The sequence below is a fragment of the Haliotis cracherodii genome, unplaced genomic scaffold (genome assembly GCF_022045235.1).
Source record: "Haliotis cracherodii isolate W230 unplaced genomic scaffold, xgHalCrac1.p SCAF_13, whole genome shotgun sequence".
Classification (NCBI taxonomy): Eukaryota; Metazoa; Mollusca; class Gastropoda; order Lepetellida; family Haliotidae; genus Haliotis; species Haliotis cracherodii.
In genome coordinates this window covers 1,963,038-1,989,520 of record NW_027266268.1, presented here as the reverse complement: position 1 = coordinate 1,989,520, position 26,483 = coordinate 1,963,038, and the positions used below count along the sequence as shown (strand labels likewise).

The 26,483-nt window shown below is 42.4% G+C and overlaps 1 protein-coding gene across 1 annotated transcript in view; it reads right to left on the bottom strand.

The window, feature by feature from the left end:
* Positions 1–1,407: 1,407 nt before the first annotated feature.
* Positions 1,408–26,483, bottom strand: part of LOC139459491 (sulfhydryl oxidase 2-like) — a 41,056-nt gene continuing 15,980 nt past the window's right edge. The window contains exons 6-10 of the mRNA XM_071240944.1: positions 26,200–26,406; positions 24,487–24,616; positions 20,083–20,199; positions 17,470–17,605; positions 1,408–10,143 (exon numbers count right to left, since the gene is read on the bottom strand). Coding sequence (XP_071097045.1) covers positions 9,449–10,143; positions 17,470–17,605; positions 20,083–20,199; positions 24,487–24,616; positions 26,200–26,406 — 1,285 coding nt within the window. The 3' untranslated portion in view covers positions 1,408–9,448. The remainder of the gene's footprint in view (positions 10,144–17,469; positions 17,606–20,082; positions 20,200–24,486; positions 24,617–26,199; positions 26,407–26,483) is intronic.

Genomic DNA, 26,483 nt, shown 5'->3' with positions numbered 1-26,483 from the left:
ACAGTACACAGACGTACTTTCGCTAATTATGCAGAAATTTTGTATGGAGATTAGATTCTCAGCTACAGCTATCGAATCCGATATATTTTCATTTAAAACTATAAGCCTGAATTTAAAAAAAAAGAAGAAAAAACCCTTGCAACAATGTAATTTTTATGGCAGCAACTGCTATATTTTTCAGCAGTATGAAGCATCCATATTCTTTTTAAAAAAATTGGGGACAATCTATTTCGTTAATGTGGACGCGTGATGGTGCTAAGGGACACTCTGTTGTGGGTACGGCAGTGATGACGAAGAACAGCGCAAGCTGAAGTTGGCAGCCGTTTTGCCTGGCGTCCTCTCTGGCACTGGTCGTCCATGGGCGCCCTGATCTCGGCAAGTCCCTCACATGTCAAGTCAATGTGTGTTTTCTAATGAATCTACTGATTATAGTATGATTAATATTCAACGCGGTGACAATCGACTCACACGACATGCCAGTTTGGTGCATGCCAATGATTTGTCATCTTTAATTTTCTGGAGTACGATTAGGTATTTCAGTTACAAATCTTTCCAAATACCAAATTGGTGGAACTTTGATTCAAATTAATAGCACTAAAGACGCATGCAATTTGTCATCAAACAGAAATTTCTTTATAGAGACCTCTTATAATTAGGTGTGCATGTAGCTTACATAAACACACCTACAAGGTTGGGCCGTTAAGGTGACTACCATTCTACAGGCAGATGATGTGCCAACACAGTGTACCATTTGAAAATGAACTCGCAATTACACTTTTATTTTGAGGAGGTGTTTATTTATATTATTTTTAGAAGTTGTCACTGCCTTCATTGATTGAGTTGCTAGTAAAAGAGAAGTGAAGTGGTGTCGTGGCCAGATCTGAACAGCAGTCAACAACAACGGGTGGAGGTTCCAGAAGGACTTTGCACCAGAATTAGAATTATCTACCTTAGTTCGCCACATTCGTATGGCATGCCTTGATTATTCTAGACATTTCTGGATGAGATAGTTCCTAAGAGGCTGGTAGTACCTATATAAGAGCGACATGAGGGCAATTCAAGGCTCTTTTCGACTTGACCTTATCTAATCTACCTGTCATGTGCCGCTACCTATTTGGGAACGCCGAATATGTAGTTCAACGGTAACTGTATCAGGGTTACGAACTTGGAGACATTGGGGGAGGCGTACGCTAACACAACGTTGCAAGCAGATTGCAACCATCAAATAAAATTAAATACAGTGAGAATTATTTTTAAAGAAAAGGGGAAGTAGTTTATTCCCTTCCATATACCTGCCTTGTGGATACAGAGATGAATAGTATGAAGCTATGAATAGAGGTGGAGTCTCAAGACATCAGCACAAAAGAACATTTAGTTCTGCTGAGTTGAAAATGAAACGGCAACAGCTTTGATAAAATAGTGTCATTTATTCACAACAAAGTGACATGCTACAACAACTGCTTTTAAAAGTCACCTTAAGTATATAATGACATCGACAGGCATACTTACAGACATTCATAACACAGAACATGACTTAGTGTCAGTCAAAGACTCACACAGAACTACAATATCATATCATAAAAGCTGTGCCGTCAGTATACATAGTAAGTCTGATTATATGATTTTACACACACTGGGTTTACATGAGTTCTGTCGTAACATCAAAAATCATAAGGAATATATAAGGACAGGGTATCTAAACAAAATATCAGGTGATATACAATACACCAGACAAAAGCAGATTTTAATACCTGTGTGTCACACAGGAGCAGACCTTACACCAGTGTGTCAGACAGGAGCAGGCCTTACACTAGTGTCAGCAGATCCTCCACCAGTGTGTAAGACAGGTGCAGGCCTTACACCAGTGTCAGCAGATCCTCCACCAGTGTGTAAGACAGGAGCAGGCCTTACACTAGTGTCAGCAGATCCTCCACCAGTGTGTCAGACAGGAGCAGGCCTTACACCAGTGTCAGCAGATCCTCCACCAGTGTGTAAGACAGGAGCAGGCCTTACACCAGTGTCAGCAGATCATCCACCAGTGTGTAAGACAGGAGCAGGCCTTACACTAGTGTCAGCAGATCCTCCACCAGTGTGTAAGACTTTAGCAGGCCTTACACTAGTGTCAGCAGATCCTCCACCAGTGTGTAAGACAGGAGCAGGCCTTACACTAGTGTCAGCAGATCCTCCACCAGTGTGTAAGACAGGAGCAGGCCTTACACTAGTGTCCGCAGATCCTCCACCAGTGTGTAAGACAGGAGCAGCCCCAACCCCAATGTGACTGAGATTGATTTCTGTTTAATGCCACATTGAACAGTATTTCAGAGGGGGGAAACTGGGAAGTGATGCAGATAACTAGCCCTTGTTATATGATGAAACCCACGAGCATTGTATTAGTGCTGACAAATCAAGTATGGTAATGAGGGAAAATCTGTTGTACATGCAACGTTCAGCAGTCAGTGGCATGCAGTCATTGTTTCATCAACAATGTCCACAGTTGAATGCAGATGGTGGTGAAAATAAACCCCAGCTTATAATCATTATCTACAAAAATGTCAGCTCAATCATTTCACTTTGCTCCCTATAAGTGACTAGCCGGTACACAAACTGTTGACATTCTTTTTGCACTAGATCCACAATGACAAGGCAAAATAATGACATATGGTCGTTTATGGAGTTAATATCACTTCTTGCAATTTGTTATTCTCTCAAAAATGTTTCCTTAGAAACTGTAAATTTCTCATTCTTCTCGTCAATTGAGACTGTTCATTTCGCAAAGCGCCATTTTTGTTACTTGACCAGCATGCATTCTTTAGCTTCCAACAGCGGTCTCCTAGTTTTCAAGAATATTTTTTGTTAAAGTTGATTTTGTTTATAATCATATCTGAATGTATGATAAAGAATTTTCGTGCCCCCAAATATTTTTTTATTCTTTTGTTTATATTTTTTAAGATCTTGCAAACACGAAACTACTTTTTAGGTCGCAAATACAAGGGGTGATGAACCGTCCCTATGTGTTAGGTAGGGAGAATTTATGTTTCAAGGTTCTGCATCTGTAATGAAATATGCCATTCATGAAAATATCTCCTCCTTGACGACGGGCCATTATCACGCCAATTATTAGGTGACGTCATAGGGTAGGGATAGTGACATCACGTTTAATAGTGATGTCATCTGGTTTATTCTATGACGTTTCCATATTTGAAAAAGTGGGTCAGTGACATTCGTGTTGACTGCAGTAAATGTTTCAAAACCAACATTGTTGTTTCTTGTTATTTGAAAACAAATTCCATTCATTTTAGCTATAACAACGGTAACACTATTTTTCAGGGCATTATTATTTGCAGAAGCTCTCGGTCTTTTCAACTGCCCTCCTTCATCGGGCAGTTAATGGAAGACCTCGGGCTTCTGCAAATGATAATGCCCTGAAATATAGTGTTACCCTTATAACGATTGACAACATGCTGCTCAATTAGACTTTTAGCTATTGGCTCTGATCGTCAACAAACTATAAACATATACTTTTCATTGCACATCCACACACATATGGGATCTCAAATTAAAAAAAATGAAACTTTGGTTTAAGTGAACTGAAGAGTAGAAATGAGGCTTGTTACAAAAACAACAAAACTTCCAAATTTTCAATAAAGCTGTATTAGCTTCCTATTTCCTGTGAAAGCTGGTATTGACTTCAAGTTTACATAGTCATGTCCACTGTTGAATCTCGATCTGTAGAGTTGCGAGATACTGACACAATAGACAAGTGTCGACTTCTGATTCCTAATAACATCACTGTTGGTAAAAGGGTAAACATACATCACACACATCAATACATGATCTACTTCCACACAATCAACAACTTGTCACCTTTACACTATCAAATCAAACGTGAGTTTGCCCTTATTTTTCATCAAGCATAAGCTCACTTCTTGCATCACTGTATAAAAAACAAGCAATTAGCCAAATATCTGCAATGAAAACAGAAGAAAATATTTAATAAAAATGTGTTGAAAAAGTACACAAAAACTTCACATCAATAGATATAAATAACAGATTGAGATAAAACATAAGTGAAAATATTGGGCCAGATTGGGACATATTGTTCGGAGTGAAAACACTGGCCGCATTGTAAAGAGACAAGACCAATATATACTTTTTGCGTAAATTCTGTGTAAATGGTGCTAACCACAAAACAAGCTCAATTTAAGCCAATTTTAAGGCGTAAAGTAATGTAATAAGATCAATCTCTAGACGTGCCAGAAGACATCATTATAAAGTCACATGACCATTGTATTTGGCAAAGATACATTTAAGAAATACAGTTTGCTCTACCCCTATGTTAATATAAGAAAGGATAGAGGACCTTGAAGTCATGATCGTTCAGGCAAAACCATACTTTACTACAGTACACATGGTGGTAGAACAAACTGTATTACTTTTCTATATTGTTGAATGTAAGACAAACCTGTTTTATTGGAGATTGGAGATGCATTGCTGCAAATTAAATTCCACAAACAGGGCTAAATGAGAGGCTGTTCCACCTAATTGCCTGCTTTCTTACATTCAGAGATGACACATATGTCCTAAACATAAGAAAACACCCTCACATAGGTAGTCTAGGGTCAATAGGTCAAATGATATCATATTATCCTTTCAGTGTGTGGTTATCCAAAATCCAATGCAGCAAAATATAGGATTTAAATGTAAGTTAGTTGCCCTACATGATAGATACCCTAACTGGCAATAGCAACCGATGTAAATGGATGGCTTTGATAGTGAAATGATGTTGCTGTGGGACGAACATGACAGAGGAAGACCAGCAGCAGTCATTTTTTTTTTCTGTCGTTGTGGACATAAGTTCCTTTTTTATTATCAGGTCTGTTTTCAACCACTAGGTACTCTCTCTTCCTGCTAGAGGGGCAAGCTAGGGTCCAGCTAGACAAACTTAGCTCAGTCAACACCTTCAATTGTTCTCAAGATTTCATAAACCAGGTGATGATTGGACAATGAATGGTTGAGATGATTGTGAAAGACTTCAGTTGTTGGTACATGGTCCTTGTGTAGTATGGTGGTAAACAGTGCCAGGTGGAATCCTGCATCAAAAATCCGTTGCTGTGGAGTCTTCCAAGGTCTTGTACCATCCTCCATTTAAAGAACACAGGCAGCTTTAGAGAAGTTAGTGACTGCATAATTGAGTCGAGGGGTTTAAACATAAAAGGGAATTTACCAATTTAATGTTTAAAACTCATTGATACCTTCTAGACACCTTTGTATAAATTGCGATATTCAATTTAGACATAGGCATTTTTCCCTACACCACTGTCTGAGTGTATAGTCAAACTGATGGAGATACATCTAGCATGTCTAGTGGCCAGGCACATGTACCACACACTGATGAAGAGATTAACAACCTACAAATGTACTCAAAGCAATGGAGACAATGGGCAACTACACATTGCATAAATAATACTATTTCCAAATGTACACTATATAAAAAACAACCACTAACTGATATCCAGAGACATGCTCAACAGACAAATGATCGTACTTATCAACACAACCCCAATGTAGCATATCATATCATATCTCTTAAATATATGCATATTACATTGGTAATCATATTTTGCTGTAATTAGGAATATAATCTCTTCAGAAGCATTCAGTATACAACTTTATCGAATTAGTGAATTACAATTGAAATTATAAACTTAATAAATTAGTTTTAGAGTAAAATTAAGCACTTTCCTATTATTAGAATAAACTTAGCAGTTTAATATTGAGGCTCTGTGCATGCCAACATCATGACTGCTAAAATCCTGTTACACAAAAGAAGCCAAGGCTCACTCTTAGCACTGCAACCTATTCACATCAGTGTTGACTTCTGGTTTCCCAGTGTTACCTGAACAATACCATGCTGCTGGACCCAGGTGTTCAACAAGTCTGCTTATGTCATGGTGTCAGAGATGTCTGTCCAAGGCTGTCACCAAGAGAGACAATTATCAGTGGAATACCAAAACATTCCTGAGAAATCATATTACAAATAAGATATTTCTATAACTGAAACAATTACATGTTGATCTGCAAGTGATAATGCACACGGTCACATGCACTGGCATCTGGTCGGTGTTGTCTTATAACAGGGCACAGATTACAAGGTCAAAATCAGATTCCCAAGTTTTCAAAAAAACAAGTATTTGTCACAAAGTGACGAAATGTCCTCCGCCTGTATATACACCATAGTACCAAATATGAAGACAATCCAGCGATTAGTACTTGAGATATCGCGGCAACACCGTTTTCCAACTCCAAAAGCAGATTTGCCTGCTGTGACCTTGAAAATGGGGTCAAGGTCACCAAAACCGACTGGTGTCTGCGGAGTCTGTATATACACCATAGTCCCAAATATGAAGACAATCCAGAGATTAGTTCTTGAGATATCGCGGCAACACCGTTTTCCAACTCCAAAAGCAGATTTGCCTGCTGTGACTTTGAAAATGGGGTCAAGGTCACCAAAACCGAATGGTGTCTGCGGTGTCTGTATATACACCATAGTTCCAAATATGAAGACAATCCAGAGATTAGTTCTTGAGATATTGCGGCAACACCGTTTTCGAACTCCAAAAGCAGATTTGCCTGCTGTGACCTTGAAAATGGGGTCAAGGTCACCAAAACCGACTGGTGTCTGTATATACACCATAGTTCCAAATATTATGAAGACAATCCAGCGATTAGTTCTTGAGATATCGCGGCAACAACGTTTTCCAACTCCAAAAGCAGATTTGCCTGCTGTGACTTTGAAAATGGGGTCAAGGTCACCAAAACCGACTGGTGTCTGTGGAGTCTGTATATACACAATAGTTCCAAATATGAAGACAATCCAGAGATTAGTTCTTGAGATATCGCGGCAACACCGTTTTCCAACTCCAAAAGCAGATTTGCCTGCTGTGACCTTGAAAATGGGGTCAAGGTCACCAAAACCGACTGGTGTCTGCGGAGTCTGTATATACACCATAGTCCCAAATATGAAGACAATCCAGAGATTAGTTCTTGAGATATCGCGGCAACACCGTTTTCCAACTCCAAAAGCAGATTTGCCTGCTGTGACTTTGAAAATGGGGTCAAGGTCACCAAAACCGAATGGTGTCTGCGGTGTCTGTATATACACCATAGTTCCAAATATGAAGACAATCCAGAGATTAGTTCTTGAGATATTGCGGCAACACCGTTTTCGAACTCCAAAAGCAGATTTGCCTGCTGTGACCTTGAAAATGGGGTCAAGGTCACCAAAACCGACTGGTGTCTGTATATACACCATAGTTCCAAATATTATGAAGACAATCCAGCGATTAGTTCTTGAGATATCGCGGCAACAACGTTTTCCAACTCCAAAAGCAGATTTGCCTGCTGTGACTTTGAAAATGGGGTCAAGGTCACCAAAACCGACTGGTGTCTGTGGAGTCTGTATATACACAATAGTTCCAAATATGAAGACAATCCAGAGATTAGTTCTTGAGATATCGCGGCAACACCGTTTTCCAACTCCAAAAGCAGATTTGCCTGCTGTGACCTTGAAAATGGGGTCAAGGTCACCAAAACCGACTGGTGTCTGCATATACACCATAGTTCCAAATATCCAGACAATCCAGTGTTTAGTTCTTGAGATATCGCGGCAACAAACAGGTGGGACGTACGGACGGACGTACGGACGTACAGAGGGTCGTGAATACTATATCCCCCGCTTCGCGCTTTCGTGCGGCGGGGGACAATAACCTTACCAGACTTCTTTGATTGGCATTTAGAAGTTGGTGTGATGAAGTAAGACAAGTTCGTTGGATGAACAACCATTAGCATGCAACAAGACTTACCCTGGCACATGATAATCCTATATACTGCTTTCAAACAAGGACCAAATCACCAAAACTATAGGGTGAGCTATGTGTAAGCTGAAAGGCTGACCATTGGTACATTTCACAGCATCTTCATCATACAGCATGAGAAAGATATATACAAAAAGTTAAGTAGTTTGATAACAAGTTTGGCATTAAACATTTTAAGGAAATCATCATTTTTGGAATTAGTCAATCTCATTAAAATAGGGTTTTAGTGCTTACTACAGCTAAACCAAAGATCTGAGTACATCGCATTACAGGTCACGACAATGCGACCTTTTGCGAACTTTGACCGACCAATCAAACAACTAACAGGCGGCTCAAGATCAACCTATGAGAAAAAGCAGCTTTCTCAAGTTTTATGGCACCAGTTTGAAAATGATGACTTCCATGCTTGAAACATATTTTGACAAAGTTCTTGATTCAAACTTTAAAAAATTGAACAAAAGAACATTCTGGAATGACCAATATATAGGTGATATTGTATGGCAGTACTTCCCACAGGCTCCTGAAAGTCTTCTGTTTCAAATTTTCATTCATCTCCTCGTACAGCCCAAACTGTCATTCAGAATACACCATTTTAACATTTGTAAAGTTGCATGATTACTAAAATAACATTCCAACTGTCACTTTTCAATCGGGAAAGCAACACTCTGATTAGTCAGATGAAAGGTCATTCTGACATGACCCATTATGGGATGTCCTCAGATCTTGTTAAGCAGTAGCGAGCACTAAGATCTGATTTTAATGAGATTGGGAATTCTTGCTTTGAGAACATGCATACAGATTTCATCAGAAAGTGGATTTATCTCTTACACTCTTCCAGCATTTCCACACAAGATATGATTGAAATGCTACAAATATTTCCTCTGGTATATAATATACACTGTCAACAATCAGTGGGATGTATCATGACGGAATGTTCAATAAATACCCAAGTGTACATCACTGTAACGAACATATAGTGTTATTTACAACTTACCTGGACAGCAGTGTGGTGTGCAGCACACAACGTGTCACCAGGGAACATGAGCACATAATGCTGACTGTTTATGATACATACTTTGTCCATTTACATTAACATCAACTATTTTACAAAAAAAATCAGTTTGGTTATCAAAATGAAAAATATCTAAAATCAATTTGAGTGGACAACAATATTGCACTTATGACCATCAACAAAACAGTGTCTGACAATGTAAAACTCTTCAGCATTTGTCATTTTCATGTCCTACATCTGCTTTATCACTCATTATGCAACAATCGGTGTACAGGCAAATTAAGTATCTCCACAAACCAATTAGAAAGCAAACATTCTCCAACACACTAGAGAGGTTACATATACCTTCAACCATCAACAACGAAACTAACTTACAGCCTTCCCAGAAAAACCCATACCACCATGCTACAATGTAGTGTGAAGGCAGTCCTGGACAATCCCACACGGATGTACATGACCCTCACCCCACTGCCAGGAGATAAACAGCACATGTATTCATGTAAACACATTACTTTCGACACAAACACACAACTAGAAGCTCTGGTAGTAGTAGATGTCTGCATCATACTGGTAGACAGCCACATGGCTTCCAGTTCCGGCGTATTGTGAAGTGATAGTACATGAGTAGAATGATTACGGCACACATGACATAGAACATCATGCACATGCCAAGGTCCACCCCATTGAGCCCCCAGCCTTTCCGCAATGTGTGATACTGCCTGTCTTGGTGGATGTTCTCCTGGCTGTCTGACCGACGAGCCTGCTCCCAGATCTGTCGCTCCATCTTCTGCTGGAATGCCACTTTCTTCTGCTTTCTGAGTGTGTGAATCTTCTCCAGGTCTTGAGCACGCTGATGTTTCTCCCACCAGTCAAGCTCCCCTCTGTCTCGGACCCTTGCATCTTTCAGGGCTGTCTGCCTGCTGTCACTCACAATATTGTCCCGTCTGTACAAGCCCACAAGGTAAGTCAATACCTGGGCCTCATCCCAGTCTGTGTTGTCTTTGTGACACTTGGGACATGATGTCCTGGAGGGGAACTGAAGCTTGGGGTGCTGGGGGTCCTCTGACAGGTCTCCATGGAGTCGCTTGTTGGCCTTGTTGTGTGCCCGCCACAGCCACAACACAGTGTCAGACCCCTCATGAACCTCTTGCTCTACTGTAGAGGCCATCTTCAGAAAATTATGTGAGCATTCTTCACAGCCAAAAAAATTCTTCATGTAACCACTGATGCCAAGCAACACTTCCTGTGGGTTGGTCCCTGAAACAACAATCACAGATTTATCAAGCTATCACTTTGAAACAGCAGGTTCTATAAAATATTCATTGTTGTGCACATAACTAGCACACTGTTTATTTCTTTTCACTACAATATTCTGCTTCGTATGACTCCAAACAAATCCAAAAGGATGTCTTCGGGAAATCTTATCTTGCACTACATAAGCAACTTCAAGTGGCTTTCCAGAACAAAATACCAGGTATTTCCTACACATCTAGAATTGATCAGACAGAACAGCCAAGAGCTCTACATACATGTAGTTCCCAGGGCTAACACTGTATATTTATACTGAGGAAGGAAGGTCCCACAAACTGATTCTGGACAAAGAACAGTTGAGTTATTAGCCACATACAATACTTCTGCATAGGCTAAACATGCTTACCAAATTTGGAGCTCATGATACTGTCCTGTTATAGATAACACTGTTGATCTGCCTTAGCTTTGGACCGTTTTGTTCTGCCTAAAACTCGTCATTTTATTGGGTTTGTAGAATTCTCCTATTCGGAATATTCTATAAGTAATACGTTACCACTGTTATACCGAGGCTGTTGTCTCCCACAACTGCTCTTATAGTGAAATCTACCACAGAGATCACAATTACCTCATGTAGCACGTGCGTAGCCACCTAGATGCCATGTGACACCCTTCACTCTTGTCTCTAGCGAGAGCAAGTACTCGGGGGATGGCCGGGCGGGCATCATATTACTTATAGAATATTCCGAATAGGAAAATTCTACAAATTACATTAAGTAATACGTTACTGTTATACCGAGGCTGATTACCACAGTAGGCGGTGGGGAGCACCTACCACCCGAAACCTGACTGCTCGTGTTCCTTCCGACCAGCGGAAGTATACAACAAGGAGGAAGCACTCGATGCGCATGCTCACAGCTTGGCGTTACCCTATAGGAATACCAAAGCACTGTCAAGCGCATATCGTAAGGCTCAGTCATAAGGCTCCATACGATTGGAGACTCCAAACGGCCTCACTGGATAGGTATTTCATCGCCACAGTGGATGAGAACACAGTATCCATGTGAGCTAAATCATAGATTAGGTTAAACAGTTGAAAAGAGGGAAATTAATTTCATTCGGACTGTATATCCCAGAGCAAGCCTACTTCAAGTATGCATTAGGCGCGTGACCTAATTCCAGTATTTGTAAGCATGCATCACAAGGTTGGAATACACAACAGACAATTAAATACATAATTGTTAAAATACAAATAAGGACAAAACACACAAAAAGCCGCCCTCACCGGTGGTGTGAGTGCGCTGGTTTGCGGGACCTCCACTCCTGTACCCACGGCAGTGGGAACATTGGAGTCAACCCAGATTGACCACCGTGCAAGGTCTGACGCCTGAGGAGTTCGGAATTGCGCTGGGCACACCCCTTAGATGACTGCTTGTGCCGCGATCAGCGGCCCAAGACGGTGCACACCCTCCACGTCTTCATCAGAAACCTTTCTGAGGTAATGATTGGCAAAAAGTCAAAACGCCAGTAACAACCTCGCAATATTCTGTGAACAGAGATATTGGAGTGTAGGGCAAATGTTGCCGCTAGCGCCCTGATATCGTGCGGGTTTGACCCCGCAACCGGTAACCCCCGAGGCAGGTACGCCAGATTGATGACAGAACGAAGCCATAACGCAATCGAGTTGCGAGTTATGTCAGCAGTCCGATTAGGGTCACACGATATGAACAGATGGTCACGCCCTTGTCTGCGTTCATTCGAGGCCTAAGATAATACTTAAGGGCCCTAACCGGACACAGTGATCTGTCCTCAGTATCAGCGGGATGTAAGATTTCTTTGAGTGATCTTACACTGAATTCTCTCTGCGTTTGGCCAAATTTCTGATTCTTAGCGACGATGCCCATGAGCAGGCCCAGGCGGACCGCTCCTTCGTCGCTCCTATTGAATCGTACTTTAGTGACATTGAGTGCATGAATCTCAGACATACGTGCCGCCGTGGGAAAGGAGAGGAGAAATGCTGTTTTCCAAGTCACATGCCGAAATGAAGCACTACTCAAGGGTTCATACGGAGCTTCTGTAAGTGATTTCAACACTAAGGAAAGATCCCAGGCCGGTGCCCGAAGGTGGCCTTTCTTAAGATCTTGTTGTTTGAAACCCCGAATACCCCGAATCACCAGCTCTTTTGTGAGACTGGTACCCATAGCAACATCCCGTATCATAGCAACGGAAGAGACATAGTTGGTAATGGAACCCCCGGAGAGTTTCCGGGTCTCTCGTAAGTGAGACATGAAACGAGCAACGTCCTGCACAGATACCTTATCTGGCAAATGAATGTGATGTTTACAACACCACCTCGTGAAAATAGCCAAAAGTGCATTATACACCTTCTGGGTAGAATCACGATGCATACTATCGTATGCCCGAAACGCAAGATGAGAAAAACCTTTACTCCTCAGTCACCTGGTGACAACATCCCCGCGTGCAGATTGAACTGCCCTGCGTTTGAATGAAGTTGACGGGTGTGGGGGTGGATCAGGAGATCCGGTCTCACAGGCAGTGGAAGTGGCAACTGCGTGACCTTGGCCAGCAAGTGGGGGTACCACGATCAGCAACATTGGACAACAAACTCCTAAAGGCCAGCTTAGAATGAGTGGTATTAACGCTGTCGGCGGGTAAGCATAAGCGTCCATGCCAGTCCAGTCTAACGCGAGAGCATCGTGATCGATGGCCCTCGGGTCCAGGACTGGTGATACAAACAACGGGAGTTGATTGTTGAACCTGGTTGCGAACAGGTCGACCATCGGACGACCCACATGTTCCCACAGCCACTGAAACACTACTGGATTGAGCATCCACTCCATGAGGCTCAGATCCCGAGGCCTCGACAGAGCGTCTGCCAGTACGTTCCGCACACTGGGAATGTGACGGGCGCGTACCTGGCACGGGACATTGTCCACCAGAGCGTAAAACTCGAACGTGAGATCGAGTAGCGAGTGACTGTGGGTTCCCCCCAGTTTGTTCACATAAAACGCTACCGTCCTGTTGTCAACCGGTTGCCAGCATGAGCCGGGCGTCGACGAGACGATGCTTCCAGTGATTGACTGCGTTGATCACTGCCTTGAACTCGAGGCAATTGATGTGAAGACCTAGTTCATCTATGCACCACAGCCCCAAGCTCCCCTCCCCCTCTAGATGGGCGCCCCAGCCCACTAGAGAGACGTCTGTATACCTAGAAGGGCCGCATAGAGACTCCTGATAAGACGTTGCAAGGGACTGTGCACCACTCCAGATGCGGTCGGAGCCGATATGGGAGGGCGACAGACGCAGCTGTACTCTTCCTGTGCTAACAACTGGTTTATTAGAAACCGTTGCAGCAGGCGGAGTTGGAGACGACCCCGTTCGGTGCAGTCCTGGGCTGACACAAATAGCCGTAACAGCTGTTCCCAAAAGTTAACAGTCTGTTGCACCGCTTGACAATCCACCCCAATTGCTCCAAGAGCCGAAGTGCAAAATCGAGTTGACGAGACAGCACGTCCGTCATCCGATTTACCACTAGCGATTCGTCCAGGTACGCCAAGTACCTGACACCCCTCCTGTGGAGGAACCCCACTATGGGTGAACAAAGAGTAAAACATATATTCACAAACGAGCATTTTCACAAGAAAATAAACGAGCAATGCGACTATAGAACATACACATATAGCATATAGAGAAATAAGTGATGTAAACCCCCAAGACATACTAGAACAGGGCAACGTAAGACACAACGTGCATACGAGACACCCAGGAAGTATAGAGAAAAAAAAGGGCGGGAAAAGATTTTCCTTTTGGCGGAAAAATATTTCCGAGCGTTGTTACAACAAACGCCCCCTAAAAGCACAGTTTATTTGAGACAATAAACAGTAATAAATATCACTGATTTGTTGGAGAAACAGTAACGCTTCAGAGAAGTCTTTATTGTACGTCTTGCTGGAGCAAGCGAAGAGACAAGAGTGAAGGGTGTCACATGGAAGCTAGGGGGCTCTGCACGTGCTACATGAGGTAATTGAGATCTCTGTCGCAGATTTCGCTATAAGAGCAGTTGTGGGAGACAACAGCCTCGGTATAACAGTGGTAACGTATTACTTAATGTAATATAATGCTTCAATGCATATCATGTGTGTTCATAACTTTAACCCTGCGGAAAGTTTGGCGAAGAATAGGCCCCCAGTACACTGTATTTGTTGTACAATACAGACTTCAAAGGTCATTAAATAACTGGATATTATATCTCACTTCCAGTCTCATTGCTATGGTTGCATTTGATTTAATCATAGATATATTGAAATTTTGTTCTGTCTGGGAGATGGGTGAATATGTATGGTTTTACATGACTATTGGCATGTTTATCATCATTCCAGCAATATCATGTCTAGAAACACTAGAAATCAAACAATAGTTCGCACTGTGTATAATTCTAAGAATACTTTCTCTATTACATCATAACCGTAAATATTTTGACAGATGTCATCTTAACTGCCAACATATCTAATAGTTGTGAGGCAAACCCAATGCTCTGTACAAATGCAACTGCACATTCGTAAGGTGGGAAAACGTCACTTCTTTCATCCAATAACCCAATACAGTGTTCTGCCAAGACAGACTTTCAAAATTAATAGCACTAAAGGCTCATTAACTTTCTGTCATCAAACATGAATTTCTGTATAGAGACCCCTTAGGTGTGCATATGGCTCGCATTAACGCACCCACGAGGTTGGGCTGATAATGTGGCTTCAAGATCCTCTAGTTTCAGCATTTAAAGATGTCACTGTAATTTCCCTGTGGCCAAGAATTACATGGAGAAACTTTATATGTCACTTAGATCCATGATTCCAGGTGTTAGCCCAAGATCTGCCCACCACCAGTAGACAAGGATTCAAATGCCAGCTCACCTTGTGTCTTGGTATCTTCACTGGCAAAGATCATCTATCGTCTATGGCCAATGCTAACAACTGATTTATGGCATTAAATTCCAATAGAGACCTGAAAGATATTCTGCTCCAGTCTTGTGCATATCAATGGTGCGGAGCTGACACCTAGGGCCACAGCTAGGAGAAAAGCTGTCATTTTCGAAGCTGTTGGCAGTGTAGTATTTCACATGGGTTCGTATGGTGGTTCCATTACAGCTAATAGCACAAAAAATAAATTCCATTTGGGAAATGTGCATAGTATTCCTGTGAATATGACCTCATAAGTCGATTTAGTACTGGGTGAGTACCTACTGAGAGCGTCCATCACGTTGTAGAACTGAAGCCAGTGCTGATCTGTAGTCTTCAATCATGCCATGTCTGAAATTCTTCTTCTTTCTGAGATGGAGAAGGAAGTCAGCATTTATAGGTATCTCTTGTACAGATGGCTGATGAAGCTAGCCTCCATGTGCTTGCCACTGTTGGTGCAGCTGACATAGGCTTGCATTTTTGCCATGGTAATTTCCAGGTGTGAAGGTGGAGCTTGTTGAGGCTGCCTTAAAATATGAGGGGTCTCGGTGCAGAAGATTGCTATGCGGTGGCTTGAGAGGCTCTTCCATTAGGAGCAGTTACAACTTTGGAAACCATGTTCTGTAGTGCCATGCTGGAGGTATCAGTATGATCAGGCAATCCGTGTCCTTCATCGTCCTCAGTACTCTGTCCTGCAAAGACCCAGTGGGGAATGTGGATTCTACCTCCCATCAACCTGGTTGGGTGTGTGCTTAAGATTGCATCACTTGCTTATCTGCTTTACCGAGGTTCAAGGATTCCCATGATAAGTTGAGACCATGCCCCTATAAAGAAGATGTCTTGAGAAGGTACTTACACTGACTTGTCAGAGTTAACCAGGAAGCCTAGGTATGAAAGTAGTTGAATGATGAAGACTGTGTTTTGATTGATTTATGATTTGTGATGATTGGCCAATAGGAAGACATTGATATGCTGTCTTACTAGATTTAGATGAGCAGAACCCAAACCCGGGGTTGGTAATTAGGGTACATAAAAATGGAGCCGAACAATAGAACGTTTAACTTGAATCTCTGCCCGTTGACTGCAAATTGTAGATAAGGTTGACAACTTGGGTGCATGGGGATGTGAAGACAGGCTTCCTGTAGGTCCAGATTTATCAACTAATATCCTTGTCTGAGGGAGCTCCTTAGCTTCCTGACCAACTCACTTTGCAACTTGAGCAATGCTCTTTCATAATCTGATATATCCTAGAATTTTGATCAACCAGTACATCCAAGCCGAGAGAGTATTTTGTAATTTCAGTATCTCCTGGGATATGGATGATGTTAGTGCTGACATGGATGAAGATATGGTTTTAGAGAACTGATGCAGGTTAAAGAAGAGGAGGGGGTTTACATGGAGGACCCACCCTTCCCTTCAGGCCCCACATACATTGGTGGATTGACATCCAGCGAGGTACACCTGCTCCTTTTCATCAAGGGGAGGATGGGACAGGCAATGAGATCTCCCCCTTCTAAGGGAGACGGCGCCTCTTTGTGTCACCATCTTGTCACCCAGAGTGTTTCCCTGTGGAGGAAAGCAATCCAGGAAGAGACACTTCATCTGCCTTCATCCTATTCTTAGTTGTAGTAAGTACGGTCAACGTTTTTGCTGATGATCTAGTATTGGCTTAGTATCCCAAGCCTCCGAAGGCTTATCAAACTTCTGATGAGATAGATGTTTGCAGAAGTTACATCTAGAGCTTAGAGAACACACGCTCTTTTTTCATGACTGGCATCTAGGGTGTGGATCAGCAGTCACTTGATCCATGCAGCACACTGAGCACACGCCGGATGGTGACAGAGAGGGTGAGTCCATCTCCCACCAAACATTTCTAATCTTAACTACATGCAAGAACGATCTTTCATCTAATACTCACCTAATCTGTAAATTCTGCTCCAAGTTTGTCTGTACTTGTCTTTAAGACAATCTCAAGAATTGAAGAAGTTACAGTGTGAAATAACAAAACAAAATGTGTTCAGATGTGATAACATTTTGCTGCCTCGTGCATGAGCAGTTGCATCAGTGTGGAGGATAGGGTTTGCCTCACAACTATTAGATATAGTGGCAGTAACGAGGACATCTGTATAGCATGGAGGGGAGGGTGGAAATCTATGTCAACCTAATATAAACTGGCGAAGGGGGGAGGGGAGGGGGAGGGGAGGGGGAGGGGAGGGGGGGGGGGGCGGTTGAGGGGAGGGGGGAATCTCTAGTACCCTGATATTAACTGAGAGAAGAACATGGAGGGGAGGGGCGAATCTCTGGTATTCTGATATTAATCCCGACATTTACTGAGAGGTGAAATCTCAATAATACTTACTGAGATGAGACAGATGAGAGGAAACAGTAAGTGTATGAAACAGTGTCCACATGCCACAAGGGTAACCACGGTAACGTGTCTCACTACCAGCACAGCCAACCCATGTCACATCATCTGGCAGGAAACTCCCTTTGGCCTGGTAACATACAGATCATACAGGATGTCAGTTACTCCTGGTAACATACAGATCATACAGGATGTCGGTTACTCCTGGTAACATACAGATCATACAGGATGTCATTACTCCTGGTAACATACAGATCATACAGGATGTCGGTTACTCCTGGTAACATACAGATCATACAGGATGTCGGTTACTCCTGGTAACATACAGATCATACAGGATGTCAGTTACTTCTGCTGACATACAGATCATACAGGATGTCAGTTACTCCTGGTAACATACAGATCATACAGGATGTCAGTTACTTCTGCTGACATACAGATCATACAGGATATCAGTTACACCTGGTAACATACAGATCATACAGGATGTCAGTTACTCCTGGTAACATACAGATCATACAGGATGTTGGTTACGCCTGGTAACATACAGATCATACAGGATGTCGGTTACTCCTGGTAACATACAGATCATACAGGATGTCAGTTACTCCTGGTAACATACAGATCATACAGGATGTCAGTTACTCCTGGTAACATACAGATCATACAGGATGTCAGTTACTTCTGCTGACATACAGATCATACAGGATGTCAGTTACTCTTGGTAACATACAGATCATACAGGATGTCAGTTACTCCTGGTAACATACAGATCATACAGGATGTCAGTTACTTCTGCTGACATACAGATCATACAGGATGTCAGTTACTCCTGGTAACATACAGATCATTCAGGATGTCAGTTAATCCTGGTAACATACAGATCATACAACCCTATGGGTACATGACAACCCTATTTGTGTACCTGTATGGCATCCAGATGTCACGCTAACCCTATGCGTGTACCTGTATGGCATCCAGTTGTCATGCTAACCCTATGTGTGTACCTGTATGGCATCCAGATGTCATGCTAACCCTATGCGTGTACCTGTATGGCATCCAGTTGTCATGCTAACCCTATGCGTGTACATGTATGGCATCTAGCTGTCATGACAACCCAATGTGTGTACATGTATGGCATCTATCTGTCATGATAACCCTATGCGTGTACCTGTATGGCATCCAGTTGTCATGACAACCCTATGTGTGTACATACATGGCATCCAGCTGTAATGACAACCCTATGTGTGTACCACGAAAGCATCTCGCTGTCATGACAACCCTATGTGTGTACATGTATGGCATCTAGCTGTCATGACAACCCTATGTGTGTACATGTATGGCATCCAGCTGTCATGACAACCCTCTGTTTTTCCTTTTAAGGCATCTAGTTGTCATGACAACCCTATGTGTGTACATGTATAGTATCTAGCTGTCATGACAACCCTATGTGTGTACACGTATGAAATCTAGTTGTCATCACAACCCTATGTGTGTACCCGTATGGCATCCAGCTGTCATGACAACCCTATGTGTGTACATGTATGGCATCTAGTTGTCATGACAACCCTATGTGTGAACATGTATGGCATCTAGCTGTCATGACAACCCTATGTGTGTACATGTATGACATCTAGTTGTCATGACAACCCTATGTGTGTACATGTATGGCATCCAGCTGTCATGACAACCCTATGTGTGTACATGTATGGCATCTACCTGTCATGACAACCCTATGTGTGTACATGTATGGCATCTAGTTGTCATGACAACCCTATGTGTGTACATGAATGGCATCTAGTTGTCATGACAACCCTATGTGTGTACCCGTATGGCATCTAGCTGTCATGACAACCCTATGTGTGTACATGAATGGCATCTAGTTGTCATGACAACCCTATGTGTGTACATGTATGGCATCTAGTTGTCATGACAAGCCTATGTGTGTACATGTATGGCATCTAGTTGTCATGACAACCCTATGTGTGTACCCGTATGGCATCTAGCTGTCATGACAACCCTATGTGTGTACATGAATGGCATCTAGTTGTCATGACAACCATATGTGTGTACCCGTATGGCATCTAGTTGTCATGACAACCCTATGTGTGTACATGTATGGCATCTAGCTGTCATGACAACCCTATGTGTGTACCTGTATGGCATCTAGCTGTCATGACAACCCTATGTGTGTACATGTATGGCATCTAGTTGTCATGACAACCCTATGTGTGTACATGTATGGCATCTAGCTGTCATGACAACCCTATGTGTGTACATGTATGGCATCCAGCTGTCATGACAACCCTATGTGTGTACCTGTATGGCATCTAGTTGTCATGACAACCCTATGTGTGTACCTGTATGGCATCTACCTGTCATGACAACCCTATGTGTGTACCTGTATGGCATCTAGTTGTCATGACAACCCTATGTGTGTACCTGTATGGCATCTACCTGTCATGACAACCCTATGTGTGTACCTGTATGGCATCTAGTTGTCATGACAACCCTATGTGTGTACCTGTATGGCATCTACCTGTCATGACAACCCCTTTGTGTGTACATGTATGGCATCTAGTTGTCATGACAACCCTATGTGTGTACCTGTATGGCATCTAGTTGTCTGGACCACGCCTCTCCTCTCAGTTGGCCTGTTACAGTGTTTAGCCACTTCTTGACATTGTTCAGGTATGAAATTATCTCCTCCCGACCAGGAAAATACTGAAATACAACAGACACACTCTGTTAACAAGTTCTGTCAAAATTTCTCTAGACACTCTCAGTTTCATCAAAAGAAGAAGAAATTACAAATCCATCATTATCATTTTGTCTTTCATCATAGGAACTTAGGTCGTGAAACCTAGGAAAGGTAAGTGAGTCATGGGACTATCTTGTTGCATGTCTATTGGAATTATTGGGTTTACATGACTTGTGGAATTTTAGATGGAAACCCAGTTGTAATGAAAACAAAATTCTGAAAATAGAGCGATACTTATTTTTTTTAAATATTTAAAAGGGAAAGTTTGTTCCATTGTTCCAGCACTCTTTTGGGAATGGAAACACAATTCCAGCACTTTTTCAGGAATGTTAACACAATCCCAGCACTTTTTCAGGAATGTTAACACAATTTTAGCACTGAGCAAAGAATGTTAACACAATTCCAGCACTGAGCAAAGAACGTTAACACAATCCCAGCACTTTTTCAGGAATGTTAACACAATCCCAGCACTGAGCAAGGATTGTTAACACAATTCCAGCACTGAGCAAAGAATGTTAACACAATTCCAGCACTGAGCAAGGAATGTTAACACAATCCCAGCACTTTTTCAGGAATGTTAACACAATTTTAGCACTGAGCAAAGAATGTTCACACAATTCCAGCACTGAGCAAAGAACGTTAACACAATTCCAGCACTTTTTCAGGAATGTTAACACAATCCCAGCACTTTTTCAGGAATGTTAAAACAATTCCAGCACTGAGCAAGGAATGTTAACACAATTCCAGCACTGAGCAAAGAATGTTAACACAATTCCATCACTGAGCAAAGAATGTTAACACAATCCCAGCACTTTTTCAGGAATGTTAACACAATTCCAGCACTGAGCAAAGATTGTTAACACAATTCCAGCACTGAGCAAAGAATGTTAACACAATTCCAGCACTGAGCAAAGAATGTTAACACAATTCCAGCACTCTTTCAGGAATGTTAACACAATTCCAGCACTCTTTCAGGAATGTTAACACAATTCCAGCTCTTTTTGAGGGATGTTAACACAATCCCAGCACTGAGCAAGGAATGGTAACACAATCCCAGCACTGAAGAAGGAATGCTAACACAATTCCAATGTGATAAACTTTATATACCATCTGCGGTCTAGACATGATGATCTACCATTTAAATTGTATTTCCTGCTCTCCTAGGCATTGTTTTATTTGCAGAGATTAAGATTACTGTTTGTATTTTCTCGTAAACTAAGCCAGAAATAGCAATCAGCTGTGCCCACGTTTCCTCCCAAACTACTGGTGATTCAGTAAAAAAGTACCCAATGATACAACATGAAAGAATTTTGATGCAATCATGGGAAGAAATTGCATCTGAAATTATTATTCTATCAGGAATAATATATTCCAGTATCATGTTATATTAGTTGCAGCTTTCACACCATATATTTAAAGTTATAAGGGTCACTGTAGGGACTTCCCACGCTACATGTATTTCGATTGCGAAAAAGTTGTGTTGACATTTAATAGTCAAACTGTCTCAAATACAACTTTCAACGGGTCAAAGTATGGCATTAATGATATATGTATCCATTCTCTTGCAATTAAAATTTGTTTCAAGGTGTCAATAGCGGTAATCTGACCATGGTTGCTGTAAATCACTGAGTTGTGCGATCTACTGATCACTTGACACATGATTTCGGCGAAATTAATGTTAACATTATTGAATGAAATTTTGAATAAAATTAATAAAATATATTACAAACATAAGTCCAGATCAACAATGAACAGCTTTTTATAACAAGATAGTGTAATAATGGGATTAAATTGCGTACTTCCTTTTTTGATTTGTTGACTGGTATTTCCGGTGATCAGCTGATAACATTTTTTTAGATGGGGAAAACAACGTATCATTGGAAAACTTGAGTTTATTAAAAATGTTAGTTTTTTGGGAGCCATGCTTTACAGTGCACTATAAAGGAGTTTGCACTATACTGAAGAGCGCAATAGCGAGGGAACACTGTACTTCCACTGACTTGGTAAATTCAAGCTAATCAATGCTAACTAATCAAAGGGAGATAATTATTGAAATAGTTTCAAAGTTGTCTCCCTTCCATCATTCACATTTCCAGTGGTGGCTTTTAGTGCAGGCAATAAACAAAGAACATATGTTTCCTCTAACCACTAAAACATCTAATCAGTAAATATGGGTCCAACTTTAGTTTGAAGGAATTAAATCAGAGTTAAGCAAAAAGAAAGTTAAAATTTATTTTTTTCACACAAATTTCCAGCTTGATCACGAAATCTTATGAAAAAATATAAATCTGAAGGAACCAGTGTATGTTTCATTTCTGTTCAAATGACTTCGCAGAGATATTAACTTGCATGAAAGTTTCAAGAATATTTCTTTTACAAGCTGCGACGCCAACTCTTGGAATGCAAAATCCCCCACAAAATATTTGGCTAAATTTTAATGTCAAACTCTCTTCCAATCCAGGTGGTGTCTCAATATGCAAACTTCTGCATATTGTCATGGTAGATCATAGTTTCAATAAAAAAAATTATAAACAGAATGATGTATAAAACGTTGCCATTTGCAATAATCGTCAAAAACTGTCCTTTTATATCTTTGATATCCATCATATTCATATGATTTCATAGCATGTGATTCTGCCAATCTGTTTATTTTTTCATGTCGTGTTTTTCACCCCAGCCGCAGTATGATGTGTACTGGCATGAACAAGTCTGAATCCCTACTGAGTCCATACACATGACATCAATGTTTCAAATTCCTAGACCTTGGGTTGTTTAGGAGATAACAGTCATTTAAGAACCCCCACACAATTTTATCTACATGAATCCTCCTGAATTTCCAGACTCCAGTAAACAGACAGACATACACCAGATGGATGGATGTATGGCAACTAACCCAACACTCCATAAGCTAGCTCACTTGGGTCTTTCAGTCCTAGAGAGTTACTATCTACTTACACTATCAGCTCTATATATCAGCTAACATGTCAGAGTTTCAGTTTGTACAGTTTGTCAAGTAACATTATCTAAATAGTTTACGCGTTTACCTTTGAAGGCTTGACATTTTGTTTTAACAAGTATCTGTCACAAAGTGACGAAATGTCCCCCGTCTGTATATAGCCATAGTACCAAATATGAAGACAGTCCAGCGATTAGTTCTTAAGATATCGCGGCAACACCGTTTTCCAACTCCAAAAGCAGATTTGCCTGCTGTGACCTTGAAAATGGGGTCAAGGTCACCAAAACCGACTGGTGTCTGCGATGTCTGTATATACACCATAGTTCCAAATATGAAGACAATCCTGGGATTAGTTCTTGAGATATCGCGGCAACACCGTTTTCCAACTCCAAAAGCAGATTTGCCTGCTGTGACCTTGAAAATGGGGTCAAGGTCACCAAAACCGACTGGTGTCTGCGGAGTCTGTATATACACCATAGTTCCAAATATCAAGACAATCCAGTGTTTAGTTCTTGAGATATCGCGGCAACAAACAGGTGGGACGTACGGACGGTCGTGAATACTAACAAGCATGAAATACTCATATCCCCCACCAATATGACATGTCTGGTTGTGTGCAAGGCAAGAAATATTGTATTTTTTTCACATTTGCACTGGAAACAAGCACTAACGCAATTTTCAGTCTTAGTCAAAGTTTTTGCTAAGGAAACTCGAAAAATACATTTTTAAAAAATCCCAAACTATCAAAAGGAACCAGTTTGCCATTAGACCTATCTATGTGCCAAGTTTGGTTTAGATATCTCTCACGTTTTTTTAGTTCTGCTCGGGAAACGAAACGTGCCAGAAGGATAGAAGGATAGAAGAATAGAAGGACGGACAGACAGCACCCATTCTTAAATTATAGAATAATGTAAAGGTAATAGAAGTACAAGATACACCCAAGCTACAACAACATCAAGAAGGTAAGGCATTGATGATGCTACATGTACAATACTTACCGGTAATGTTAATCCGAGATATTGGTCAATGGCCCATTCAAAATGACAAGGTTTAGGATTTTCTAAAGAAATTCAACGGAGTTGGTGAATGAGTAGGGCTTAACGCCACTTTGAACAGTATTCCAGTTCTATCAGTTTTCCTAAGGCATCTGCTCAACATTAAACCTGTTAAAGATGCAGCCTTTGAGAGTCAAACATTCTGGTTTGCCCTGCCTGTTGGTATGCAAGGCCAAGAGTCAGTGACAAGTCACACATGCTGAATAATAATACATCTACTACAAACATGACTGAAATACCTTCACAAGAATTGTTATAAAGTTCTTCAGTGCTGTTACGCCCTCTTCATCAATAGAGCTCTTAATGGCCACCTCCTGCTTCAAGCTGTAGTGTAGAGCTGATTCCAAGTCCTTCATGTGTACTAGGGCACTGAAACAAGCAGAGTTGATACTGTACAGGCTTGTAAACTTACTTATAGTCCAGGAGGACTAAGATGACTCTAGTAACTAAACTACAGTTCTAACCAACTCAAAGGGACCTCTAATTTTAGTTCATTATAAGCATATATATACAGTACACGGGTGGGACCAAAAAACAGTTTGTTACATCCATCAGTTCATTATGAGTGTGTTCTTAATAAATGTACATTACATTACTGCATTTGAGAAGGTCCACACTTACGACTGTGGGGGTCTGTCCTCTGCCCCCTTTCCCTGCTCGTACTAGCCCTCCCCATCTCCCTCCTTCCACACTTACAACTGTGGGGGTCTGTCCTCTGCCCCCTTTCCCTGCTCGCAATGCCCCTCCCCACCTCCCTCCTTCCACACTTACGACTGTGGGGGTCTGTCCTCTGCCTCCTTTCCGTGCTCGTACTACCCCTCCCCATTTCCCTCCTTCCACACTTACAACTGTGGGGGTCTGTCCTCTGCCTCCTTTCCGTGCTCGTACTACCCATCCCCATTTCCCTCCTTCCACACTTACGACTGTGGGGGTCTGTCCTCTGCCCCCTTTCCCTGCTCGTACTGCCGCTCCCCATCTCCCTCCTTCCACACTTACGACTGTGGGGGTCTGTCCTCTGCCCCCTTTTTCTGCTCGTACTGCCCCACCCCACCTCCCTCCTTCCACACTTACGACTGTGGGGGTCTGTCCTCTGCCCCCTTTCCCTGCTCGTACTGCCCCTCCTCATCTCTCTCCACACTTACGACTGTGGGGGTCTGTCCTCTGCCTCCTTTCCCTGCTCGTACTACCCCTCCCCATCTCCCTCCTTCCACACTTACGACTGTGGGGGTCTGTCCTCTGCCTCCTTTCCGTGCTCGTACTACCCATCCCCATTTCCCTCCTTCCACACTTACGACTGTGGGGGTCTGTCCTCTGCCTCCTTTCCCTGCTCGTACTACCCCTCCCCATCTCCCTCCTTCCACACTTACGACTGTGGGGGTCTGTCTTCTGCCTCCTTTCCGTGCTCGTACTACCCATCCCCATTTCCCTCCTTCCACACTTACGACTGTGGGGGTCTGTCCTCTGCCCCCTTTCCCTGCTCGTACTGCCCCTCCCCATCTCCCTCCTTCCACACTTACGACTGTGGGGGTCTGTCCTCTGCCTCCTTTCCCTGCTCGTACTAGCCCTCCCCATCTCCCTCCTTCCACACTTACGACTGTGGGGGTCTGTCCTCTGCCTCCTTTCCCTGCTCGCAATGCCCCTCCCCATCTCCCTCCTTCCACACTTACGACTGTGGGGGTCTGCCTCCTTTCCCTTCTCGTACTACCCCTCCCCATTTCCCTCCTTCCACACTTACGACTGTGGGGGTCTGTCCTCTGCCTCCTTTCCCTGCTCGCAATGCCCCTCCCCATCTCTCTCCACACTTACGACTGTGGGGGTCTGTCCTCTGCCTCCTTTCCCTGCTCGTACTACCCCTCCTCATCTCTCTCCACACTTACGACTGTGGGGGTCTGTCCTCTGCCCCCTTTCCCTGCTCGTACTGCCCCTCCCCATCTCCCTCCTTCCACACTTACGACTGTGGGGGTCTGTCCTCTGCCTCCTTTCCCTGCTCGTACTGCCCCTCCCCATCTCCTTCGTTCTTCATTTCCTGGTCTTCATCCTCCTTCTTGTCACCGACCTTTACAAGGCTGTGCATTGTATTGTTGCTTGCAACCTTCTTTCCACTGAAGACTTGAATGGCACTTACAAACTTTGACCTATCTTGAATACCATAATCACCCCTGCAAAACAGATATTACTGACTGAACATACAACTTCCTTCGCTCAGGAAAATTCCAAGATAAATACAAGCAAAAGG